Below are 26887 nucleotides of genomic sequence, written 5' to 3'. Positions count from 1 at the left end.
CTAGGGGGCTGTTCAAGTACAAAAGACCCAGGGATGCAATAGAACAGAAGCCCTAGGCAAGCCGTGTGTTTTTTATAGCTATTTTATTTTTTAAGCTTTCAATCGTAATATTAAAATGGAGTATGGGTGAGGAAAGTGATGGAGTATATCAAGGAGCTTTTGTCTGAATCTGAACAGTCGTGCATTTCAAAATGGTATGCTAACCCACTAGAGCAGTTGGTTCAGTGAGGAATTGGAGGTACTGTTTCTCATAGGGGGTGGATGACAGGAGCAGTGCTTGATGCTTAATCTCCTTGAAAGGTCATTGTGGGGAATAGGAAGTGGACAAGGTTGCTCTTGAAGGCAGAAGAAGACCAAGAAACAGAAGTTATAATTTTAGCTAAGAAGGAAAAACTTCCTAAAAATAACTTTGTTTTATGCTAGATTCAATTTCTCATTATTGCTAGGGTATTTAAATAAATAGCATTGACCAGTTTTGAGAGTTGGTCACTTAGCTTCTATACTTTCACGAGATGGGGGGTGGGGACTGTGTAAGCTTTAAAGTCCTTTTTTTTTTTTTTTAATAGAACTGTAATACCTGCAATGAAACATAAATATTATCATACCTGAATTTCTAACATTCTAACAGTAAGTTTGGGATACTAATAATACTCTAAATCATAGCCGCTAGTATAAAAATCCGTCATGCTTAACGTGCTGCGTGATAAAACTGATTCTTTTCTTCTGTGGAAGATTATATGGTTTGTTTTTCTATTGCATTTGAAAGATTGCTCAATATCTAAATTTTCTGTCGTTTTAATATAGTTGCTGATTCTTTTCTGTTTTCTAAGGGAAATATCAGCCGTCAAGAGGCCGTCAGCATGATCCCACCACTGTTGCTCAGTGTTCAGCCTCATCACAAGGTATTGTGTATTGAACAGAAAAACCGGGGTGGGCAGGCTCTTACCAGTGTTGTGCCTGTTTGTTTCATTTTATTGAAACATTTTCATCTTGATGTAATTAGTTTTCTTTGTACTCTTTCAGAGCTATATTTTATTTTAGACTTTTTTTTTGTACTATTTGATTTGGATAATTTAGATTATAATTCCTTCCCTCTTAAGGTTTGAATGTGCTTATTAAGTATGGAGATTTCTCATTAGCGATCCTGCTAAATCAAGTTGAAAATCATAGTGAACATATACCGAGAGTTCATTACATGCCCGGGAGATGGTCTGTGCCCTTTACATGAATTAAATCAGTTTATCTTGCACACGCCCTGTGAGGGTCGATGATATAACTATCCCCATTTTCCAAGGTGAGGACAATGAGCCAGAGAGAAGTTAGGGAATTGGCCCAGGGTTCCAGTTACAAGTGGCTGAGCTGAGATTCAAACCCAGGCAGCCTGTCCCTTAAGCATCATGTTAAAGTGTTTCCTGCATTTGGTGCTTTACTCTTTCAACTCTAAGTTTATGCTTTCACTGGTTTGTAGTGTCGTTCTGTTCACCTCCCCTGTGGACACAGTATTGTTACATTCTGTGATTTTGGAGGGAATTATATATTATGGGATCCCTCTAAGTGAAGTAGATTATGCTGTAGATTCATTCTGTAAAGGAATGTATTTAGATCTTAGAATACAAATCAGAATACTAGAATGACTCATAAAATTGTTCTAAATTACATGTAGACCATTTGATTTCTTAATGTAAAAACATCAAGCATTTTCTTGCTTTATTAATAGATTTTAGATATGTGTGCAGCCCCTGGATCAAAGACCACACAATTAATTGAAATGCTACATGCGGACATGAATGTCCCTTTTCCAGGTATGCACTGAACTTGGTTTTGGAAGGGTAGGAATGCTACTTTGCTGGGTTGTAGAAGAGGAAAAAGATGCAACATTGCCTGCTAATTAGAGCCTGGAGTCGCCTGTGACATGCAGGTGGGTGTTTGTCGACTGAAGGAAGAATGGGGCGTTTTTGCACATGTCGCTGGTAGTTCTCAAGCCAATACTTTCATGCTCTTGAAAGCCTGTGTTTTAGAACCATGTGTGTGTTGTATAAAAGAGCCGGCATTTCTTTATTAAGCTTCAGTGGGTAGATGTCACGGTTGGAATTTTTAGTTGTAACAGTTTCACCTTTTTTTGGTCACCTCACTGCCATCAGATTCCCAGGGATTCAAGTCCTGCCACCATTTGCTAGGCCAGTTATGTGACATTTAGACATCAGGTAGGAGGTGGAATATCAGTGATTAACTCAGGAATGTTAAAAGGCAGTGATTGCGAAGGACTCAGAAAGTGCCAGCTATTAATCACAGTAACACAGATGCCCCTTTATAGGGATTTTTTTTAAGAAATGAAAATCAAATTCGGTTACATATTGCTTGTTAGAGTCTTCTAATCTTTGTATCAAACTTTCTCTCATCTTTCTTTTGTCTAAGACAACTGCTCTAATCCTGTTCTAATGGATGTGCTGGCTAGCCATGGGTTTTTAAAGTCCTTTTTTTCTGTGTTATAGTATCTTTGCTAAAAAGACTTTACTGTTCCCTGTTTTTAATTATTTTCTCTGAATTGGTAGTAAAGAGCCTTGATGTCCAGCAGGAGTGAATTCTTCTGATATTATCAATTTCTTGTATTATTTATTGTTTTCAAAGAGCGATATTAATCATAAAGTTTTATTAGACATGTTTGCCTCTTTCTAGAGGTGAGAGAGGAACCAGTCATGAGAAGGCGTAGCACCCAGTAAACTTGCCGGTGGTAGCTCTTAGCCAGGCATACAGGCCAGAGTCCCCTGGGGATCAGCAGAACCCCTTTCAGGTGATCCTGCTGTTTTCTCCATCCTCCTCTCTCCCCTCAGCCCCCCAAGGTAATTCATAGTTAATAATCGAGAAGACATTTTTGGCACAGTAATTAGTACATAGTGAGTAACTGAACAAATGAATCTTGAAGATTTGAAATTGCAAGTGTCCATAAAATCCACTCACCTATAACCTGTGCTTCCTTTTCTTGGATCATGTATGTGTTTCTAGCAGATCGTGAGCTTGGATCTCATTTGGTCGACCGCTGCTTCTTACCCACCAACAAGAGGGGATTTATTTCAGGGCATTATTTGGCGTCTCCTCCTTTTCCCCTGACACTGCCATCTTTCATCCTCAGAGGGGTTTGTCATCGCGAATGATGTGGACAACAAGCGCTGCTACCTGCTGGTGCACCAGGCCAAGAGGCTCAGCAGCCCCTGCATCATGGTGGTGAACCACGATGCCGCCAGCATCCCCAGGCTGCAGATCGACGTGGGTGGGAGGAAAGAGGTTCTCTTCTACGATCGCATTTTGTGTGATGTCCCCTGCAGGTATTTATGTTACCAAGAGGCCAGAAAGCCCCACATCTGCTAGGGAAGTCAGATCAAATGCGGACCAAAATGGACCTGCACGTGAAAACATGCTTAATTGTGCATGACATGGGTCTGGTGGCAGCGAGTATGAAAGGAGAACAAGACCGCATGAGCGTAAACCAAGAGAGGGACTCATGGAATCATAGTGTGATGACACAGGGACGGAGCCCAGCTGCAGGGACTCAGCAGAGAGGCACAGAATGCTGCGTTTTGGTGACAGTCTCAGAGGGATTGGAAGAAAGCACATGAGAGAGTTGCAAAGTCTCACTGGGACATGTTCCAGGGTGTTCTTAATTTGGAATGATTTGCACATCCCTAGTGTTTATATTTGTACTTCTGATGAATATGTAAAAGCCTTTGTCTTGGGGTAATGTGTAATCACGTTAGGTTTTTATAATAATAAATTTTTATAATAGAAGTTCAAACCCTGGAAAAACTCATTTGGCTGTATTTTTACAAGAGCCTTTCACCACATTTTATCTATAAATTTTAGATTTTATGAGCAAAATAATTTCACGGCATAACAATAACTGACTTTTTCAAAAAAGAAAAAGCTAAAAGAGTCTGTTAAATTCCCAGAGGCAGTGACACAGGCATTAATTATGGATTTTCAATACTTTCTGAGCAACAGATATTTGTCAAGACCAGAGTACAAGAAAACTGCCACAAAACTTTAATATCAGCACTAAACATCATGCCTAATTACAACATGTCATTATGAAAGAATTACAGTTTCGTTTAACAAGTATCAGGTTTAGTATTGGTGGCAGAATTCGGTTTTAAATTTGTACCTGACGGCTAGCACTGGGTACTAAAATACCTAAAGAAATTCCTCTTTAAAGTCAAATTTAAAATAGGTCCTTGACTGGATTCCTTTTTTCTTTTGACCATAATTTTCTACTTTTCCTATGGGTCAGATATTTTCCCACCCCTGCTTTTCTTTTGATCAGACATATATAACTCATTTCTTGTATCATATTTTGAGAGTGTAGTGAACTTACGAGCAATAATTCCCAGCCTGAGAAAGTTCCTAAAATTATGGTGGACTGTTAAGCCACCACCATACGAACCAGGGAATTCCTGTGAAAGCAGGAATTAGACCACACAGGACATTTCCATTCTGCAGAGCTTTCAGCTCAGGGACATTATGACTAGACTACCTAGGAAAAACAAAACTATTGAAAAACCAGCAGAGGTAGCAGTTACACCTGGAAAAACTTCAGTGATAAAATTTGATAAATGACAGCATTAGTGAATCAAGTTTATTATAAAATTTACATGGAAATAATTTTCATTAATTAAAATGTGAAAATAATTTTCACCAAATTAAAGTAGGAAATCAGAGAAGCTTAAACTGATGTATAGAAAAAACTTGGTAAGGAAATTAAGTTCTTAGCTTAAAGGAATTTGCTGCAGAAAATTCCTTATGAATGTAAATTTATTGCTGTTCATCTAGTTCTGATTAAAATGTCATTGTCAGTTAACTGACTTTCAAAGTAGCGGGATCAAAACATCTTAGATTCTGTGTTCCGGTTCCGTTAATTAGTTTTGCTAGTACTTTTCCCAAATGGAAGCACATAAATCTCTCTCAAAGTTTCGAGTGAGGTTTCCTGTTGAAATCTGTTATTTCTATGTTGACTTGAAAACTGAAGGAAATTTAAAAAGTATAATGTATTAGTGTTTCTAAAACAAATAAAATATTGATTGGTGGATGTGAGAACTGTTTTCTAATTATTATTTATAATGATAGCTTGAGAATATGGCATACCTGTTAAACTACCTGTGAAGTTTTAAATTGTTAAATTTCTTTCTTTCCAGTGGAGATGGCACTATGAGAAAGAACATCGATGTTTGGAAAAAGTGGACTACCTTGAATAGCTTGCAGCTACATGGGTAACTAAAGTAAAACTTCATAATTGGCTGTATGGTTTGATAAAATAGATTAATAAAGACTTAGTGTTAAATTGCATAAGTGTCCACATGTCTTAATAGTGTAATTCAGTTATCTTCTATAAAAATTTTCTGTAACAATTAATAGTGTATTTTTCTACAAAATAACCATTTATGTCTTAATGTCTTACTAATTTCTCCTCCCAAGTTTTTATTCCTTTGTGCTATCATTTAGCTTAATGTTTTGAGCTTTTAGAAATGTTTTTGTTTGGCTTCATAATGAGGATAAAAAAGTGTCCTTTGAACAGACTTTGAAAAATTCTTAAAAGTAGAAAGAAAAAAACAGTGTCACACTTGAAGGTAACTGCTGTTCACACCTGGGGAATTCTGCTCTTGCTTGTGCAGGGGGAATCCATAAAAGCCTATTTCCAGCAGCCATGATTGTCTGTGATACTGTCCACAAAGCTTTGTATTGTTTTCTCATTTAATGTTAAAGATGAAACATTCTTAGCTATACAGGCATGGGTGATCTCAAGTGTTTATGCTAACAAAGAAAATCGATATAATTAATGATTTTATTCTGTTAACTTTTCCCAACGTGTTGGCAAGCAAAGTGTAAAGCTATTTACAGAAAGAATTCGATATAATGAATGAACTTCCCTATTAAATGTATTAAGCCAAACAGAAAAGCCTCCATACTTGTAAAAATACGATTTTCCTATCAAAAATTGGTAATCCTTTGTATATTTGTATATGGGTTTACTGTACCTTCACTTAGAACCTAAAAAACTTTTTTTCTTAGATTTTAAGGAGCTGTTTATTGTATCTGGAGTACTCTGTATGTTGTCAGAAGACTTTGTCGTACAAACTTCTGATCTGTGCAATTTTGAAAAGAAGTGCTTTTAATAAATGTGCTCTCCTGGCTGTGTTTGTTCTCTTGGTGACCGAGCGCCTGATCCTTAGCTTACAGCTCCGGATTGCGACACGAGGCGCTGAGCAGCTGGCAGAAGGTGGTAGAATGGTGTATTCTACGTGCTCGCTGAACCCCATCGAGGACGAAGCCGTCATAGCGTCTTTGCTGGAGAAAAGCGAAGGTAACCAGGCTTGTTGAGTCTTCTAATAAAATTATATAATTTTCAGAATTTTTCTTTATTGCTATAAACACTGGTGTGTATCCTGCCAGACCTTTTCCTGGACATTTGCTCGTATGATTGACCCATAATGATAAATCCTAAAAGGAAATATACCTAATTAAAAATATGCTTTTATGATGAATTTATCTTGTTTCATGAATTATTAGGAATTTTTGGTTGTAAAACAAGGGGCTTTGCCAATCTCAGTCTTTGTAAGTTTGAATGACTGTGTCAGATCCTTACCATGCTGGTTTGTACCAAGCAATGGGACAGATAGTACAATATGTTCGGAAACAGCAGTTTCCATGTTTGAAGTAAAATACTATTTCCTCATTTATGTAATGCTGAAATGTTAACCTTTCGTATTATACTCTCCTTAAAGCCAACTCATGAGAAGTTTCGAACTTACTACTTTCTAGAATTAGAATAGTAGCACGTTGGGTGACACGCATGCATGTGAGTGAGTCGAGGCAAAAGTTTAAACCGGCCTTCGGGAGGCGAGCTCCACATCTGCTGTCTTCCCAGTTCTGCCCTCAGTGCCTGCGGCTGGAGTGCTGTGTCCTGAGTCCCACACAGAAATGCCTTCAGAGTCCACTGGGATTCAGTGGGTTTGGTTTATTTTATATTTCTATGCTTATGTGATGTGATTTCTCAGTGATTTTTTGGGTGGCCACCATCTCCATGTTTTTGGTAGTATTTTATTTCAAAAGGTGAGTGAATAGAAGGATTATGGAGGATATAATTTAATCATAAATTTAACCATAATAAAAACATGCCAAGATGTTTTTGGGATCAGATGGTAGAACTATTTAAACCTGTAGTAACTATTTCAGATTTCTGTCTGCAGTTAGCTAGGAATTTTAGAAGAATCTGAATCCCTGTTAACTTGAATAACACAAACACCTCATCTGTCCCTTGCCACAGTCTGGTCTCCTATCTGTTAGAAACAGAGAAAATCAAGTTTGCATTTATGTAAATTTGCATTCCTGATTGCTATTCACTCCTCAGACCTCAGGGGCCAGTTCCATTATGTGTGGATTCTAAGACTGCTTTCTTCACTAGTGGCCACTGTCTTTTTTTTTTTTTTTTTTTTCCTTTTTAATTTTTATTGGGATTGTTCAGATACGATGCAATTATCCAGAGATCCAAAGTGTATAATCAGTTGCCCTTGGGTACCCTCATACAGCTGTGCATCCATCACCACACTTAATTTTTGTTCAATTTTTAGAAACTTTTCATTACTCCAGACAAGAATAAAGTGAAAGATGAAAAAAGAAAAGGAAACTCGAATCCTCCCCTATCCCTAACCAACCCCCCTCAATTGTCAACTCGTAATGTTGGTATAGTACATTTGTTACTGTTTATGAAAAAATGTTGAAATACTGCTAACTGTAGTCTATAGTTTGCAATAGGTATGTATTTCTTCCCTATATGCCCTTCTATTATTAACTTCTAATTGTATTGTCATACATTTGTTCTGGTTCATGGAAGCGATTTCTAGTATTTGTACAGTTGATCATGGACATTGCCCACCATAGGATTCAGTTTTATACATTCCCATCTTTTGACCTCCAACTTTCCTTCTGGTGACATGTATGACTCTGAGCTTCCCCTTTCCACCTCATTCACACACCATTCGGCGCTGTTAGTTATTCTCACATCTTACTACCAACACCCCTGTTCATTTCCAAACATTTAAGTTCATCCTAATTGAACATTCTGCTCATACTAAGCAACCACTCCCCATTCTTAAGCCTCGTCCTGTATCTTGGTACCTTATAGTTCATGTCTATGAGTTTACATATTATAATTAATTCCTATCAGTGAGACCCTGCAATAATTGTCATTATGTGTCTGGCTTATTTCACTCAGTTTATCAGTATATTGCCCTCGAGGTTTTGTCATCAACCCATTTTTTTTTTTATATGGTTTTGTTCACTCACCATACATTCCATCCTAAGTAAATAATCGATGGTTCTCGGTATAAATCATATATTTATGTGTTCACCACCTTCACCACTATCTATATAAGGGCATCTACATTTCTTCCACAAGACAGGAGGGAGTCAAAGAAGGTAGAGAGGCAAAAGAAAGAGGAAAAAAAAAATGACAGCTAGGAAGCAGCAAAAGGAAAAATAACCTTAAATCAAAGTAGAGTAAAGAATCAGAAAATACCACCAATGTCAAGTGTCTAACATGCCTCCCCTATACCCCCCTTTAATCTGCATTTACCTTGGCATATCACCTTTGTTACATTAAAGGAAGCATAATATAATGATTCTATTAGTTACAGTCTCTAGTTTATGTTGACTGCATCCCTCCCCCAATGCCTCCCCATTTTTAACACCTTGCAAGGTTGACATTTGCTTGTTCTCCCTCATAAAAGAACATATTTGTACATTTTATCACAATTGTTGAACACATTAGATTTCACCAAGTTACACAGTCCCAGTCTTTATCTTTCCTCCTTTCTTCTGGTGTCTCACATGCTCCCAACCTTCCTCTCTCAACCGTATTCCTAGTTAACCTTTGTTCAGTGTACTTACATTGTTGTGTGACCATCTCCCAAAATTGTGTTCCAAACCGCACACTCCTGTATTCTATCACTCTGTAGTGCTCCCTTTAGTATTTCCTGTAGGGTGGGTGTCTTGTTCACAAAGTCTCTCATTGTCTGTTTGTCAGAAAATATTTTGAGCTCTCCCTCATATTTGAAGGACAGCTTTGCTGGATACAGGATTCTTGGTTGGTGGTTTTTCTCTTTCAGTATCTTAAATATATCACACCACTTCCTTCTTGCCTCCATGGTTTCTGCTGAGAGATCCGCACATAGTCTTATTAAGCTTCCTTTGTATGTGATGGATCGCTTTTCCTTGCTGCTTTAAGGATTCTCTTTGTCTTTGACATTTGATAATCTGATTATTAAGTGTCTAGGCATAGGCCTATTCAGATCTATTCTGTTTGGAGTACACTGCGCTTCTTCGTTCTGTAATTTTATGTCTTTCATAAGAGATGGGAAATTTTCATTGATTATTTCCTCTGTTATTGCTTCTGCCCCTTTTCCCTTCTCTTCTCCTTCTGGTACACCAATGATACGTACATTATTGTACTTTGTTTCATCCTTAAGTTCCCAGAGACGTTGCTCATGTTTTTTCATTCTTTTCTCCATCTGCTCCTTTGCGTGTAGACTTTCAGGTGTTTTGTTCTCCAGTTCCTGAGTGTTTTCTTCTGCCTCTTGAGATCTGCTGTTGTATGTTTCCATTGTGTCTTTCATCTCTTGTGTTGTGCCTTTCATTTCCATAGATTCTACTAGTTGTTTTTTTTGAGCTTTCGATTTCTGCTTTATGTATGCCCAGTGTTTTCTTTACAGCCTCTATCTCTTTTTTGCAATATCTTCTCTAAACTTTTTAAATTGATTTAGCATTAGTTGTTTAAATTCCTGTATCTCAGTTGAAGTGTACGTTTGTTCCTTTGACTGGGCCATAACTTTGTTTTTCTTAGTATAGGTTGTAATTTTCTGTTGTCTAGGCATGGTTTCCTTGGTTATCCAAATCAGGTTTTCCCAGACCAGAACAGGCTCAGGTCCTAGAGGGAAGAAATATTCAGTATCTGGTTTCCCTGTGGGTGTGTCTTAGAAAATTGCTCCAGCCTTTGATGCCTCAGGTCACTGTGCTTTTCTGCCCAGCAGGTGATGCCTGTTAGCCTATAATTCTTGACTGGTGTGAGGAGGTATGGCCGTGTTCCCCCAGGCTCTGGGGTCTGGTTCCGAATGGAAAGGTCCCCACCCCTTTCCTGTTAGAGAAGATAGACCCCCTAGGGGGAGGTCATTAGCATTTCAATGGTCTCTCTTTCTCTGCTTGTGCTGTCTCCACCCTTCTCTGAGTCACAGCCCTGGAAACTGAAAATGATTGGGGCTTTCTCCACTGAGCCGAAAAAGTAACAGATAGTGCCCTTCAGACCTAATCCAAGGCGACCCTCCAGCTCTCCAAGGTCACTTGTCCCCCAAAGCCTCTCTCTGTTTTTTTGGGATTCGTACCTGTAGTGAGCAGTTCACACTTGCTACTTAAAACCCCAGTTGGAGCTCAGCTGAGCTATATTCACTTGCTGGGAGAGAGCTTCTCTCTGGCACCACGAGGCTTTGCAGCTCGGACTATGGGGGAGGGGGTCTCGCGACTTGTATCTGCAAGTTTTACCACAGGTTTTATGCTGTGATCTTGGGCATTCATCCCAATTCAGGTTGGTGTATGATGAGTGGACGGTCTCGTTTGTCCCCCCGCAGTTATTCCAGATTATTTACTAGTTGTTTGTGGTTTTTTTTAGTTGTTCCAGGGGGACTACTTAGCTTCCACTCCCCTCTATGCGGCCATCTTGCCCAAGTTCGGCCACTGTCTTTTTAAATATCTCCTTCCTTGTGGTTTCTTGGCAAGAGGTTTTCCTCTCCTGGATTGGGTGGTTAAGGTCCCATCTCAGGTTGCTTAGCTTCATGCTCTCGATTCTTTAAGCCTTTGTTAGTCCCTGTTAAGCCTCTGTTGGAGAATTAAGTATTAATAATTAAGTATTATCACTGTGTAATTTTTTCTGGCTCCACCTATTGTTTTAATAAGAGCTTTCTACTCAGAGCTAGGTGGGCTTTTGCGATTGGATTATAGCCCACTGGTTATGTGTCTTCTGGGAGTCTTGTCACCCTTTGAATGACAACTTCAAGGGTCACAGATCCCCTACAGCTTGCCAGTCTCTGGTATTTAATGAATGTAGAAATTGAGACTTCCCAGAAAAGTTAGTAATGCAGCCCAGCATCACCCGGCCTGCAAATGGCAGGGCTGGAGCCAGAGGCTGGTCCGCTTATCCCTTGGGGGAAAAGCTCTTACTTAGCACTGCAGAGTCTGCATCTGCTTGTAGTCCACAGCTTCTGTACTTACTGTCCTACCTCCCGTCTGCCTGACTCTTTCCATTAACATTTCCCTTATCTTCCCATTACGTTTTTAGCCTGGAGTCTCCTAACGTGGCCGCGAGATCAAGTCTCTGAGATGTTTCCCCCACATATCTTGTAGCCACGACTGCCGCCATTCAGGCAGAGCTCCTGCCTGCTGCTTCTGGCACTGGCTGTGTTTTGCAGGGGCAGGTAACTCACCGTGAGGCTCTCCCAGTCTTCATCCTTTGCATTCCTTATGCCTTCTGCCATCCTCATCTTCCCCCTGAACCTCTCAACTGTTGAAGCAGTAGCTAGATACAAGGGTGTCACCTAAATTCCGTGGGGTCTTGGTTCACCTTCTGTTGTCTTGGCTCTGTTTACCGCAGCCAGGGGATGCAGCATCTTCTAGACAACCCACTGATACCTGCTGGTGAGTGGACAGAGTCAGACAGTGCCCCCACCTCAAAAATTAAGAATAAGCAGGGGCAATCCAGGGCAAAGTGGAAGAGGAGCAACTAGGGAAAGAAAAGGAAAACACTGGAGGGTAGGGATCGCAATAAGGGAAAAACAAAGGTAAAGAATTGCTCTGTGGCACAGCGCCATGTGTCCTCACCCTGTCTGGTGAGTTGGATGAGCAAAATCTTCTTTTAAACTGGGTTTTAATTGGCCTTTCTTGATTCTCAGATAGGCTTATTCCTCTTCATGTAGTTAGGATTTTCTTGTTGTTGGTTTTCTGAAAGATCGCTTGAGAATCTTTTCATGCACCACCAAGTTTGTAGGTTATTATTGACTTTATTTCCTTTAATGTGCATTTGTGGGAGTAGGGGAGGGGGTATCTTCTTTTCAGAGCCCAATGGATAGCATCCTCTTTCCTGGTCCAAGTTCTGAACCAGTTGAGAGATAAGATAAAAGAGCAGGGTAAATGAGGCTGAAATGTCATCTTTGTTACTAATAAAGATGGTAATTTGTTTTCAAATTTAGAATTAGGCTCATCCCCTACCTCCCTTCAGCCCAGCCTTCCCCCCGCATCAAAGAAGATCCTTGACGATAGGTTACAGTGGAGCTTTGCTCAAAGGGCACAGTCCTCTGTAAAACTCAGAGGATCAAAGCAGAGAAGGGATTCATGTCGTGATGTTCCCAGTTCAAGAATCAGATCATTTTACCTCCCCAGGGTCCAAGTGCCTGAGGCGGGCGGGGGCAGACTCTTAATGCTAATGGAAATGGAACTCCCCCACCCACCCACACACACAAGGAAGAAGGAAGCATTGGGTGGGGGGCGGGGGAGAAGGGGCAAGTACTTGGTAGGGTGAGCGCACCTGCCTCACAGAGGGGATTCAGAGCTCAGATGGGTACCGTGTTGAGCCAACTCTCCTGGGCTTTCTTATTTTGAAAGAAATTAAATGGATTCTTTTCCTTCAAATGAAAGGATTGCATGGATCTTTGCCTGTTAACTGTAACGAGCAATGAAGTGAAAGCCTATGCTTCTAAAGTAAGGCTTCTTTGCTTTATCTACTGAAAGTTACTGGAAGTGAAAGTGGGGAGAAAACATCGCCCTGTATCTTTGTGTAATGTTTCCTTCTAGTTTTGTGCACTATTGGAGAGCTTTGGTTGTGTCTACCTCAATTTATACCCTGCTTTTTCACTTAACATTTGAATATATCTTAGTAGGATTTTTTCCCTGTTAACAACAAGAATTGAAATGCATTAATTTGCAGCGTGTTATTTCACGAGTAGGTCCCTTATTCTTCCTTTACGTCTTGTTGGGCAGGCCGTCTCCGGTTGGTCCTGGGTAGGCAGTGCTCCAGCAGCTGTCTTTTTGCAGATGGTGGCTTTCCAGCTGCACTGCAGACTGTTAATCGAGGTCCTCAGACATGCCCTTGCCCTGGGGGAGTCATTGGACGGGGCAAGGCTTCATCTGAGAATTAGCGGAATTTGGGGGATCCTGTGTGTCCCCAAGCAGTTGCTAGGGATTTTAAAATTTAATTTTTACTTTGCTAACATATATACAACACAGAATTTCCCATTTTAACTGCTTATATGTGTGCAATTCAGTGGTGAGAATTAAACACAGCGTTGTGTTACCATCAACACCATTTATTACCAAAACCTTTTCAACACCTGGAACAGAAATTATGTACCCAGTAAGCATTAACTCCCCATTCTCCCTTTCACCCTGGCACCTGGTAACCTGTAGTTTACTGTCTGTCTCTATGTACTTGTGTTTCATATAAGTGAAATCATATAAGATGTGTCCTTTCGTGTCTGCCTTATTTCACTCAACATGATGTCTTCAAGGTTCGTGCATATTATAGCATATATCAGAACTTCATTCCTTTTTAGAGCTGAATGATATTCCATCGTATGTACCACATTTTGTTTATCCATTTGTCTGTTGATGGTTGCTTTCACCTTTTGGCTAACTGAAATATCTGTTTAAGTTCCTGCTTTCAACTCTTTGTTGAGCTGTAGCAGTTCTTTATGCAGTCAGGATATTAAATCCTTATTGAGATATATGATTTCCAAATATTTTTTCCCATTCTGTGGGTGTCTTCACTTTCACTATAAAGTCCTTTGACACAAATTTGGCACAACAAACTTTTAATTTTGATTGCGTCCAATTTATCCATTTTTTTTTGTTACTCCTGCTTTTGGTGTCATGGCCTGATGCAAGGTCGTAAAGATTTTCAACTGTGTTTTCTTCTAAGAGTTTGTAGTTTTAGCTCTTACATTTAGGTCATTGATTCATTTCGAGTTAAATTTTGTATATGGTGTGAGTTAGGGGTCCAAATTGACTCTTCTGTGTGTGGCCATCCAGTTTCCCCGGCACCATTTGTTAAACTATTTCCTCACTGAGTGGACTTTGCCCCTTGTTGGAAGTCCCTTGGCTGTGCGAGTGGGTTTAAGCAGGGATTCTGACCTGAGGGAAAGTGCTCTCCACCTGGAAGGACTCCCAAGCGTAGTTGGAGGAAGGGTGGCTGATAACATTCAGTCAGCAAAACACAGGGTCAGCCCTGGTGGTTTCTAGCCCAAATGGTGGCAGAGAACAGTTACCCTCATGTGTGAGGCCACTGGGTGGTGTTTGATTGAGGAAACTAGTTTCTGTCCATTTGTATTTAGTATGAACTTTTAAAAGTTAAGAATGGATAGAAAATTGGAAGTCAGTAAGATGCTTCTGTGAATGCTTCTTGCTTTCCTTGTTGACCTTGGGTGTTCTGTTGCCTATTTTAACAGTTGTCCATGTTTTCATACCTTTTCCATGGGGCTTTGTTAGATTTTCTCTTTCCATGAGACTTTTAAATGTGTACCTGTGAAGGTGGCTAGTTTAAAAGGTTTCCTCTCCTGGTCCCATCTCCTAGCTTTTGTAACACTGCTACTGGAGACATTTAAGACTCAGGATATTTAAAATTGAACTGATGGGGTTCTGATGGGCAATTTTAGAAAAGATCCTCAGGCTTAAAGCTGAGTGTTTAAAATATTCCCCAGTTTATTTGAAATGTTGCTTTTTGGTTCTGGTGATGTTTGTTAGATAGAAAGGTGTGAAGTTCAAAATCAGCCTGACTGGTGTGTGTCTAGAAATAAGGAGACAAACCAAGCCAGCTGAATCCTAGCCTGGTGGTGTGTGCAGACATGCTTTCTCAGTGGAGCCTTGGATTCAGTGTTCTTCTGTTTACTGGTGTAGTTTTTTTTAAATGGCTTTATTGAACTGAAATTTACATACCATAACATTCATTCTTTTTAAGGTATAATTCAGTGATTTTAGTAAATTTACCCAGTTCTGCACCCTTTGCCCCAGTCCACCTTTGGCCCGTTTCCGTCAACCCCAGAAAGACCCTGCAGGCACATTTGCATCCCCTGCCCCTGGTCCACCACTCTGTGGCTTTCTTTTCTGGATTTGCCGTCCCTCGACGTTTCATAGAAATGGAATTAGACAATCTGTGGCCTTTTGCAGTTGGTTCTTTCACTTAACATAACGTGCAACGCATTTTTGAGGTTTTTTTCCCCTTTATTTGATGCACAGGTGCTTTGGAGCTTGCTGATGTTTCCTCTGAATTGCCAGGATTAAAGTGGATGCCTGGAATCATGGAGTGGAAGGTAATATTTCTGTGAGGCCTTTAATTCAGGAATCGGAAATGCAGCTGTGAACAGACCTAATATGAACTTCAGGTTTTAAAGCATCCACACTTGGGCATGCTGAATAAGTACTGCATTTATTTATGTAGTTTAGATGTAACTTCAAAATTATTTTTAATGACTAATGGTATGACTATACTAATATTTTTCTTCGCAAATGGAAAAGTTTTCTTGCCTTTTTTTGCATATAGAAAGCAGCTTTGTTTATTCTTATTCTCATAAGTATAGCTTTGCTTTATTTTTTTATTGGCTGGAATTCAAGCTTTGATTCTAGTGTGAAGCAATTCACTTTTCAGTTTTAAGCCAGAAGGAATCTTAACCTTGTTTATAAAAAAGAAAAAAACATGGAAAATACTTTTTTATAATGGTTCTCCTGGTTTGGGAAATAAACGAATTAAAGAATTTCATCCTTGTTTTTAATGGATTATATGTAATTTGGGGAATGTTCTGGAAAGGTTGTCTCATTATTTTGATTTTTGCTAGTTGTCTTTGAGCTTTGGGGAGAAAGGAGAATCACCCTTGATCGTATCCCACTTGTGGTTTTTCTTGTTTTAGGTAGTGCTGATCATCTGCAGCTGTGCCTCTTGTTTTGTAGGTGATGACAAAAGATGGGCAGTGGTTTGCCAGTTGGGACGACGTTCCTCAGAGCAGACACACCCAGATTCGACCCACCATGTTCCCGCCAAAAGACCCGGCAAAGTTACAGGCGATGAACCTGGCGCGGTGGTAGGTCTGTGGGGCTCCGGGCGTCAAGGGGGCTGGTTTGCCTGGTTGGCTGAGGTGTGGGTGGCAGTGTGTGTGGCACTGCTCCGTGGCCTGGGTGGTGTCGGCAGCTGACCCCAGGGTGTCTGAACCCCTCAACAAGGAGGAAGTTCTTTGTAGTTGTTAGCTGTTGGCATGAAGCATTTATAAGTGGTGAAATTGGTTAGAGCGTTAAGTAGTTATACTTCAGGTATCATATTAACTTTTTAAAGCTTAGATATTAGCATGAATATTTACAATCAGACATGACTTTTCTATCTCAGATAATCTTTGTAATATTTGTCTTAATAATAAAGCACCGCATTTTGGGTCAATTAAAAAAGTGAATTTTATTTTCCTTTTAGTCTTCGAATATTACCACATCATCAAAATACTGGAGGGTTCTTTGTGGCAGTATTAGTGAAAAAATCTTCCATGCCATGGAATAAACGTCAGCCAAAGGTAAATTTATGTTCCAAAACAACAGTATTACATTTGAGCTCTTTATACATTTGAAGCAGAAACTCACTGGAGTCCAACGTAACAAGCACAAGGGCAAAGAGCACAATTTTGGTGGATTGGAGAAGGGCTGAGCCTGAATGTGTGGGAATTCAGTTGAGTTTTGAGTTTTCAAAAAAAGCAGGAATTTCTTATTTGGAATAGATCATTGGAAAGGACAGTTGTTTGAGGACTGAACTCCGTCTGCATGTTAGGTCTAATTATTGGATCAAAGTGGTGAGACCTAAAAGTGGCTCTGTGGCTCAGCATCAGAAGCCCTGCCCAGCTGACTTACGTGCTTCAGTCACCCCTTTGGGTTGGTTAGTCTCAGCCAGTTATGAGCTTCAGAACTCTGCTAACATCGAGCCAGCCTTTCTACATCCTATCTCTCAGGAAGAATGGAAGGCTTTGTCCAAGCTTAAAAGGAAGTAGCTGTGGCCTGGCCTGCTCGTAATGCTCTAAACTGCTCCTGGTTCCTTTGGTCAGCAAAGCTGTGAAGCAGAGGGCTGGGTAAGGACCGCAGCTCCTAGGCTGGACACAGAGTAGCCTCTGGACAGGTGTAGTCCTCCTCTTGATCAGGCTTCTTTGAATACAGAGCATTGCCTGGAATCAAAGTCTGAAGTCCATATTCCTTTAAGATGCATGCTTGAAAGTTAAGAGAGATGATGCTAAGCCCCTGCTGAAACTGAAAGGAAACAGCTCCTCAGAGAGCTGCAACACTTCTCTGGGGTACAGCTGATCCAGGTTGACATTTGAATATACAGCCTCAAAGTTGTAAAGGAGTAAAATCGTATGTTTCTGGTGTAGGATGCATGTGGATTCAGTTATAATCTGAAAATCTCTTGACATGGTTTCTGGACTCTAATAAATCCCACACTCCATGTTCAGGAGTAGAGCTCTGAACAGTTAGAGCAGCGCTATCCGAGAGAAACAGGACGTGAAGCACACATGTAGCTTTACATTTTCTAGTAGCCACATTAAAAAAGTGGGGGGGGGGGGTGAAATTAATTTTAATAATGTATTTTGTCCTCATATATCCAAAACGTTATTTCTATGTAATCAATGTGAAAATTATTAAGGACATACTTTATTGCTTTCCTTTTCCATACTAAGTTTTCAAAATACTCTAGTGTGTCTTTTGCCCTTTATGATACATCTTAATTCAGACTGGATGCATTTTAAGTGTGCAGTAAGCGCACAGCTTTGCAGCTGGTCTTGTATCTGTGTACTTTAGATTATTTTCCCTAAATGCATTTCCTTACTTGCATTTGCAGTGCAAGTCTTCAGAGACAAGAGAAACCATAAAATCCAGCCCTGTAGATCCCATGGAAGGGAAAGCTGTGGAAAGTAAACCGGTTACTGAAATTGGTGACACAGAAGTACTTGAAACAACTGAGAGTTTAGAGAGTGATGGAAATAAGAAAGACGGCGTGTGCGGGTAAGATGGGTTGTGTCTTGATCCTGATGTTCTCGTCTCCATGGTCCTCTTAGACTAAATGGGCCCCAGGGCCGCCTCTGTTGGGGTCCTATCTTTTCTTTTTCCATCCTGGCATAGGACTGGCTCACAGTTCTGTTTGAACATACGTGCAGTGTGAGTGCTGCTCTATGTTGTATACATAAGTTAAAAGATTTTAACACCTGCTTTCTAGAGGGTGCTTGTCTAAAATCCCAGCTGTTTTCCGGAACTGGGGGTGAGGATTGGGTAGGAAAGGATGAGGGGGCTTTTGGTATTTAATGTTCTTATCCAGATTACAGATTAATTTATCTCATAATTCTCTTGTTAGTCCTCCTCCATCAAAGAAAATGAGGTTGTTTGGATTTAAAGAAGATCCATTTGTGTTCATTCCTGAAGATGACCCATTGTTCCCACCTATCCAGTAAGGACTAATTCAGTATTCTAAATTTTTCATTTAAAGAAACTTAACACAAAGGAATAAATCTGCACAGCTGGGCACATTTTCCCATTTTATATTTAGCACTTATAGCATGTTGAACTGCATGTTAGAGCTGGATGAAACTTGAGGGGTTGTTGACTCAGCCCTTCAATGTAAGGTGAGTGGTAATTCAGACAAACCATGCAAGGTAAAGACAAAAGAAATTTTTAAAGCTCGAAATGGAAATGACACAACTGAGTTTAGAGCTTGATGGTCAAGGCTGCCCAGTTCTGTTCCTGTTGAGGAAATGAAGACGATTGGGACAGGGCAAAGGTGGGGGGTCCTAGTTAGGAATTTCATGGGCCAAGCAGGGAGGGAAAGCGCTTAGGTTAGTAGGCTGAGTCTTTTATCCCTTCTTCGTTAAATTCATTAAATAGTCACTTCCGTTGTTCTTTGATAACCAGTCCTTTGTATAAGTTTGTAGAAATCCCTCTTAAAGTCTTAGAGTCGTGTAGGTATTCTCTGGCCAAGTTTTATTGGAGTAGTAGAAAGAAACGTGTGCACTTGGTAAAAGTTACTGATGCTGGTTTACCTCAAATCAAAATTGCTTGGAGGTTTCAGGGGATGGTAGATGAAGTTTGGAAGATGGGGATCTGGGGCAAAGCTTGAATACCCTCAAACCACGTTGCAGTCAGAGCAGCTTGAGTTCTGTCAGGGAGAGCAAGATGTTTAGAGACAGCTGCCAAGTTTTTAACTGAACTTGTAGAAACAGCACTGATTTGTTTACAGGAAATTTTATGCTTTGGATCCTTCATTCCCAAAGATGAATTTGTTAACTCGAACCACAGAAGGGAAGAAAAGGCAGCTCTACATGGTTTCTAAGGAGCTGAGGAATGTGCTGCTGAATAATAGTGAGCGGATGAAGGTATAACTCACACAGACCTGTAACTAATGTGTAATTAAGGATATGTGTGTCCTTCCATCTCCACTTATGCTTAATTTGGGAGGAGCAGATCCGGGCTCTCCCCACGTGCACCATGGCTGAGAGTCCCTGAGTGGGTGTTTTGCTTTCAGAGCCATCAGCACTCTTAGCGCTTGGAGCCCAGGGCTGAGTGGTCCATCCAGAATTCTGTAACCTGAGGGTCGGTGCCTTTCCGTGGCGATGCCCGCTCAGCCCGGAGAGAGTTACAAGGATGGCGCTTAGGCTTTGTCTGCCAGGAGGGGAACTGCAGGGTGTTTGGAGACTGGCTGCTGCTCTTCTGTCCCCTTGTTATCTGTCCTGCCCTTTTTTCTTACACTCTTTCATATTCAGGCCCATTTTTCATTTGCTTTATCACTTTGCCAGTGTGTAGGCCCTATTGCCCATCTCTTAAATGCCGCAGATTTCCGACAGTGGCCTGGGGCCCACGAAGGTCCTTGAAGCCCCTCAAGGACCCACAAGGTCAATATTACTTTATAAAAATACCAAGACATGATTTGCCTTTCCTGCTCCCGTCTTGAGTGCCCACTGGGGTTTTCCAGGGGCTCCATGACCTGCGGAATGTCCTTGATCTTGACAGTCTGTGGGATGTAGGACAGGGGCCTCGGCTTGATTCTGTCACGAGGCGCCATGCCACCGAGGGCCATTTAGGAGTAGTCGATCCTGAGCCATGATGTGGAGAGCCCCTGTTGGAGTCAAACTACCTTCAGGCATTTTTCAGTTCTCCTTCCCCCTCCTTTTCAGCAGCCATAGACAGCTCTGCCTCCTCCAGGTAGAGGGGCCTGTTTTAGTTGAAAATCCTAACTTATCTATGTGTGCATTTCATCTGATTTTCTCACTTTCAGGTTATTAACACGGGGATAAAAGTCTGGTGTCGAAATAACAGTGGTGAAGAGTTTGACTGTGCTTTCCGGTTGGCCCAGGAGGTAATTTTGCAGATGGACTTTAATAGCACTGGCTGTGAATAAATACCAAATGTAGCACAAAAAGCAAATGCTTTAGAATTTCAAGGACATACTGTTTTTTCTTTGCTTTGCAATTGAGTGTTTTGGTAATCTTTTATTTTTATGTAATTCAAACTTAAAAGTTGCAGTGGTACAAGGAACTCCTATACCTTTTACCCAGATATGCCAATTGTTCGCTCTCTTGGAACCATTGGAGAGTAAATCACAGGTATCACGCCTTTTACCTCTTACTGATCTGTTTTACAATTATCAAGATGACAACATTTGATATTGATGCAAAATTACTACCTAATCCACAGTCTATATTCAGGATCACATCAGTTACTCAGATAATGTCCTTATTAGCATGCCATGTCTATTTAATCTCCTTTTATCAAGAACAGTCTCAGCCTTTTTTTTTGGTTATTTTTGGAAAGTGCTGTACAGTTATTTGGTAGCCTGTTCCTCAGTTTGGTTTTGCCACTTGGTGAGGATGAGTTTGGGGTTGTGCATTTTGGCAGGCGCCCCCTGGAGCTGGTGGCTTGTCCTCTCCCCATCCTCTGAGGAGGTGGGACGGGCTTGCTGCCCTACTGGGGGTGACGGCCACTTTGGTCGTTTGCTTCAGTTGGCGCCTGCCAGGTTTCTGCCTGGAAAGGTGTTTTTCTCTTTGTACTTAATGAGTGGTTTATAAAGAGGTCTTTTGCCCCGTGTCTGGGTCCCTTCCTCCTCACCTGCTGGCCGTAGCCTCCATTGATGAGGCCTGCCTGGATCCATCCCTACTGTGCTGGATGCAAAATGATTTTTCTCTCTCTGTTTCCCCCCTGCGTTAGTTGGCTTTCTACTACAAGGAGGAACTTAGCCCCCCTGCCCCCGCAATGTATTTTTTCTTCCTGTGTGTCCGTGTGGACTTCTGGGTTCCTGTTTATTGGGTGGGTTATGAGCCATTACAGTCATTACTGTGTTGGGTGCTCTGGGCCCCTTTGGTGTGGTCCCAGCCCTGGAGCCAGCCCTTTCTCTAAAAGAGCTCTGGCTCCTGTCGTATTTAGGAACGAAGATGGGAATTTCGAGTGTCCTCATTACTGACATGTCACTGCTTCTTGAACTCTCAGTGGTGGGGTCAGTCTCCTCTGGGAGGGGTGGGGGTTGCTGCACCTGCCCCAGGCTGTGGCAAGGGTCGGACGCTGCATGTAAAGCTCCCAGTGGCTGTAGCACCCAGTTCATGCTGGGTACTGGTGATTGACATCATTGTCCTACTAACCAGTGGCATCGCGCTGATCTCTTTTTATTCCCACAGGGAATATACACCTTGTATCCGTTCATTAATTCAAGAATTATTACTGTATCGATGGAAGATGTTAAAATACTACTAACACAGGAAAATCCATTTTTTAGAAAACTTAGTAGTGAGACGTACAATCAAGCCAAGGACCTGGGTAAGACAATAAGAATGTCAGTGTTTCTGCTTCGGGGCATCTTTCTCAAACATATATTTTAATACGTTTTGCTTTGTATCTACTGATCATATCAATTTATAGAGGACTTTTAGAAACATGATTGATTTAGTGTCTGAACATATTAAGGGTCCAAAATCCATTTTGAGAGTTGCTGTAGTTCCCCAGTGAGTCTTTGTGGGCGCCTGGGGGCCTGGCTGGAGAGCCCCCACTGGGTGGGGGTCAGGGATGGGGGGTTCCCTGGGCGGTTCAGGGGCTGGTGGTGGACACAGAGCCTGGGAAGGGCCCCGCGGGGAACACAGCAACTGGGTCTCTGGTGTTGGTTCTTCTGTGTCGTGACGTACGTGAGGCCAACTGAGTTCGTTTCATTTGGCATTTTAATCAGTCCCATTTAAGCGAATAGTAAAATCTTGCCAGCAGTTCCCATAGATGTGCTAGCCAGCCTAAAAGATTGGCGACAGGTAGCACTGCTGCTTTTGTATTTCATAAACTTCCACTTTAAATCACTCTAGTAGCCAAGCTATTCTGATTTTTTTTGTTTCTTTCTTTCTTGTTTCTTTTTCCATAACCTGTTGTTCAATGGGTTTGGCTCAATTTGATGAAAACTCCACAACTCAGTCATTGCAGTTATATAATCAACTCTCTTATTGTTTTAATTTCCTTGTCTGCTCAAGCAAATACCATGTAATGGGTTGGCTTTAAACAACAAGAATTTGTTAGCTCATGGTTTTGAGGCTAGGAGAATTCCAGAATGAAGGCATCATCAAGGTGATGCTTTCCTCCCGAAGACGGGCGTTCTGGGGCTGGCTGCCGGCGATCCTGGGTCCTGGCAGTCGGTGCACATAGCGGCCTCTCGGGGCTTCTCCTTTCTCTTACGGGGCTTCTGGATGCTGGGTCTGTGGCTTCTTTCTCTCTCTCTGAATGGAGCTGGGCCCCACCTTAACTGAAGTCACCTCGTCAGAAGGTCCTACTTACAATGGGTTCACACCCACAGGAGTGGATTAAGTTTTAGAACATGTTTTTCTGGGGTACATACAGCTCTAAACCACCACATTCATGTTAAGACTGAAGGCCTGCAAGAATATAAAACACACTGTGTTGGGTCTGTCTCCTATTGTTCCTGGCAAAAAGCAAGAGTATTTTAAAGGATAAGGGAACTGTTTGTACTTGTAATTTCACATTTAGGTGACTACAGTATAATATCTGACAATTTCTATGTTTTGCTTCATGCTGTTTTGGGGAGGTGCAGCTATGACTTAATCTTGAGTTTTGAGAATTCATTGGTAGTTTAATCCCCAAAGTCCCTGTTTGTGATAATGACTTGCTAAGAAGTAGCTTTCCCTGGAATCCTTCAAAAGTCTTTGATTCATTCTGCTTCTAAATGGTCTCTGCTGCGTAACTTGGCGCTTTGCTGGCTGATGGCTCATACACTCAGAGGACCGCTTTTTTCCATCCAGATCCTGGGGGGCCCAGAGTGTAGTTTGTAGTTCTCTTCCCTCAAAATACTTAACCCGTTATTGGGTGCATCACTCTGCTCAGAGTAGCACATCCACTCACAGGAGCTTGGCCAACCGAGTCTGTTTCTCTCCCAGGGAAGGGCAGCATCGTGCTCAAGTACGAACCGGACTCTGGGTAAGTACACACGTGTCTTGGGACGGGGGGTGTGAACGCATAGGCTTAACTCGTCTGCTTTAGAAATCTAATTCTAAGCTCTGAATGATACCGAACAAATGTAGAGATTGAGTAGTTAGAGGAGGCCAGTGTTCTTTTCATCTGTATCGTTGATCCTGCCGTGTGGGTTGGTTCCCAGTTTCATATCAGGCGCTGTAGGTGCTGGGGGTGGGGTCCCGCCCCTCCAGCTCAGGTTTACGGTGAGCATGGAGCACTCCTGCCCTGAGCGCATCACCGAGCTCAAGGCGCTGGTCCAGCATTTCTGTTTGTCCACTCTGGGTCCTCCTAGGAGTCCTCTGGGGAGGGGCCCCCAGCATTGTCTCCCCTTGCCGGAGAAGGAAACAGAGACGAAGAAGGGCAGGGAGCTTGCCTGGGGTTCCTCGGCTGGGGAGTGGCAGACTCAGGCCTCGAGCCCAGAGGACTGGTGTCCCCTAGCACAGCTCTAGCTTTGTGAGATACAATGCAACTTGAGATAGGAAGATACAGGCAGGGTGAAGGGCTCAGAGGGGCTTGGGGGACAGGCAGAGATGGAGCCCTCAGGGCAGGTTGTCTTGGGGTGTTTGCATCTGATGTGCTCTTCTAAGACCTTTTCTCTAGGACGGTGAATGGGCCTGTCTGGGGTGAGGGTGGTGGGTGGAGAGAAAGCTTCCAGTGGGGAGGTGTTAGGGCATGTGCCTGAATTCTGATGGGGCTGCCAAGAGGCCGCCAGAGGCCAGTGCAGGCCGGGGAGGTGGCTGGACAAAGACCCAGAACTGCTGCTTAGAAATAATGGTTCCATGTGGTTCACATAGAAAACCAGAATATTTTAAAATGTGGATTCACTTTTCCATTTATAAAAACTGGTTTCTACTAGTTGATATATACAGGTGAAAAGTCAGCTTCAGGGGTTATTAGGATTTTTTTTTTTTTTTTTTTTTCCTTTTTTTGGAGAAGATGGGAGTCTGGGAGTTTCTCTTTTTTTTTCTCTCATTCCTTTTTATCAACTTACTGTCCATGCTTTGCCCTAGAATAAGTGGGAAAGGGTCCTGATGGGTTTCCCTCATTTTTAGTGATCCTGTGTCTATCTTCCTGGTTCAGGCCTGTCTCTTTTTTGGTTGATTTGTTCTTTAATGATCTAATTGAAACCCCTTCTGTCTTCCCTTCCTCAGCCTGTTGTCACTGGTGCAGAAAGTACGTTCACCACTTAATTAAACAGGGACTTTACAAGCCAGAAAGCTAAGCCAGAGTCACATTTGAAGAAATTAAATGGAGATATGCAGAGAACTTGGTACAGGGCAGAACGAATAACATAGACCCTAAATACAGTTAAGGAGAGGGAGGGGTCAGTGCCGCCTGCGAAGCCAGTCGGCTGGCAACAGGTGGGGCGGCCATTCGAGCAGTGGGTGCCAGGGCCCTGGATGATGGCACACCGAGCAGACGGAGCCCAGTGTGCCGGGAGCTCAGTTCGCTGGGTCTTTCAGGACCAAATTACGTGCAAGACCAAAAGAATGGGCTGTCCTGGGCCCCAGTCCTGGTTCTGCGGTCGGCCGGCATCTCTGCTATGTGGGCACAGTCACCCAACCTTGAAGGCACCTTGGTTTTTCACCTATAAAAATGTGAGCTGTGAGGGGCAAACAAAGTGATGTTTAATGGAAATCTCCGTGAGTCAGTAGCACCCGGGGTTACAGGGAGGAGGAGGATGTAGATGTAACACTGAAAGTGCCTGTGAAATCTGCAGATCTGGGAGTTATTCCATCATGACTTGAACTTTCAGAAGGAAAAATTGGATAATCTCAGAGTGTTGATGTTATTCAAAAATAATACCATGAAAAACTGATTTTCCTTTTGGAAAACCTGCCCTAGGATTGTACTGAAATAGTAGTTCCGTGGTGGTGTTTTTAAGTCATATGTTAATAATTCTTGAGGTGCAATTATGAAAATGTTCATTCTCACCGGGGCTCATTCTACTTGCAGGAAACCAGACACCCTTCAGTGTCCCATTGTGTTATGCGGATGGCGGGGAAAGGCCTCAATTCGTGCTTTTGTGCCCAAGAATGAGCGGTTTCATTATCTCAGGATGATGGGGTTGGAGGTGTTGGACGAGAAGAAGAAAGAAGGGATTATTCTGACAGACGAGAAGAGTGCAGCCGGCTCCAAGCAGCCGGGGGACGAGGCGAGCGGGGAGCGGACAGAAGGGGCCGGTGGACCGGCGGGGCCTGTCCTGCCCGCTGAGGACGGGCACAGCCTGGCGCAGCCTCACTCTTGAGAAACGCCTTCCAGGCTGGTGGCTCCAGAACCAAGCCAGGACTTCTGGCCTGTCAAGTAGACATTTTTAAAGACGGAAAACGGATGGAGCGGCGTGAGCAGTCTTGAATGGACTCAGGCTGCTTTTTTATGGAGCTCATGAAATTCAACTATTTTTTTAGCTTCTTCAGAGTTCATTTTACCTTGTTTTTTGGCAAAACTGGGTTTGGTGTGTCTGCTGCTGGTAATCGTCGGCTTTTACAGTAAAGTCTTCTATCAAGAAACACAATGAAATTGTGCCTACAGAAATTGTCAGGTCCCCTCTGTTATGCCGGTAATGGTCTTAGTTATTTTTTTAAATTATTATTTATAGAAAGAATCTCCATCTGCATACGGACCATGGAAGATTGTTGAAGCTTTACCAGTTGGATGGCTTTGCTCAGTAGCCAGGCGACAGGGATCTGCAGGAGGTTTATCATCGGAGTCCCCAGGGACTTCTGTGCCTTTTGTAATAAAGGATAAAGTAAACTTCCTCCAGGTGAACGCTGTGTTGTGAACTGTGATGCCGACTAGGAGGGGTTTTTATGTGTGCTTTGCAATTTTTATTTTTAAGATGGGGTTTGGAATCCTTGGATAGTTAAATAAAGAGTTAATGGGTATATGCCTTTGACTCTTGTTCTTCATGAGGCAGAAAGGACAAACTTTTTTTTTTTGACTCAGAAATGATTTATATTTTGAGAACAAACAACTTACCAAAAAGAGGAGTGGCCAAAAAATGAAATTATTTATATTGGTAGATTGACTAAATTACTAACGGTTGATAAGGCCTATGAACAATGGAGTGTGGGAAAGAGAAACTCATATACTTCTGGTGTGAGTGTAAATGTGTACATTTCTGAAATACAATCAGGCTTAAAATATCAAAATGTAATTTTTTTTTAATCCTTGGAAAAATTTTAATTTTCTCACTTAGAAAATACAGCCCTATCTCTCTTAAAGCCTCTTACAGCCACATTTTCCTCCAGCATTGAGACCCATTACTATTTTCTTTTTTTGTTTTTTTTGTTTTGTTTTGTTT

At 41.8% G+C, this 26887-nt stretch overlaps 1 protein-coding gene across 3 annotated transcripts in view; it reads left to right on the top strand.

Moving 5' to 3' along the window:
* The window catches only part of NSUN2 (NOP2/Sun RNA methyltransferase 2), a 34274-nt gene extending 7803 nt beyond the window's left edge, over positions 1–26471 (top strand). Inside the window, exons 5-19 of one of the 3 annotated variants that reach the window (XM_037799153.1) lie at positions 831–902; positions 1718–1802; positions 3131–3323; positions 5184–5258; positions 6219–6349; positions 15316–15389; positions 16024–16154; positions 16535–16631; positions 17942–18105; positions 18452–18544; positions 19331–19466; positions 20366–20446; positions 21759–21897; positions 23508–23547; positions 25540–26471. In XM_037799153.1, coding sequence (XP_037655081.1) covers positions 831–902; positions 1718–1802; positions 3131–3323; positions 5184–5258; positions 6219–6349; positions 15316–15389; positions 16024–16154; positions 16535–16631; positions 17942–18105; positions 18452–18544; positions 19331–19466; positions 20366–20446; positions 21759–21897; positions 23508–23547; positions 25540–25831 — 1803 coding nt within the window. In that variant the 3' untranslated portion in view covers positions 25832–26471. Of the gene's footprint in view, positions 1–830; positions 903–1717; positions 1803–3130; positions 3324–5183; positions 5259–6218; positions 6350–15315; positions 15390–16023; positions 16155–16534; positions 16632–17941; positions 18106–18451; positions 18545–19330; positions 19467–20365; positions 20447–21758; positions 21898–23507; positions 23548–25536 lie in introns of all 3 variants that reach the window. The other 2 variants (XM_037799154.1, XM_037799155.1) reach the window with 2 other exon arrangements.
* The last annotated feature ends 416 nt before the right edge of the window (positions 26472–26887 follow it).

Source organism: Choloepus didactylus, chromosome 11, assembly GCF_015220235.1.
Source record: "Choloepus didactylus isolate mChoDid1 chromosome 11, mChoDid1.pri, whole genome shotgun sequence".
Taxonomy (NCBI): Eukaryota; Metazoa; Chordata; class Mammalia; order Pilosa; family Megalonychidae; genus Choloepus; species Choloepus didactylus.
This window is presented reverse-complemented; position numbering and strand designations above follow the sequence as displayed.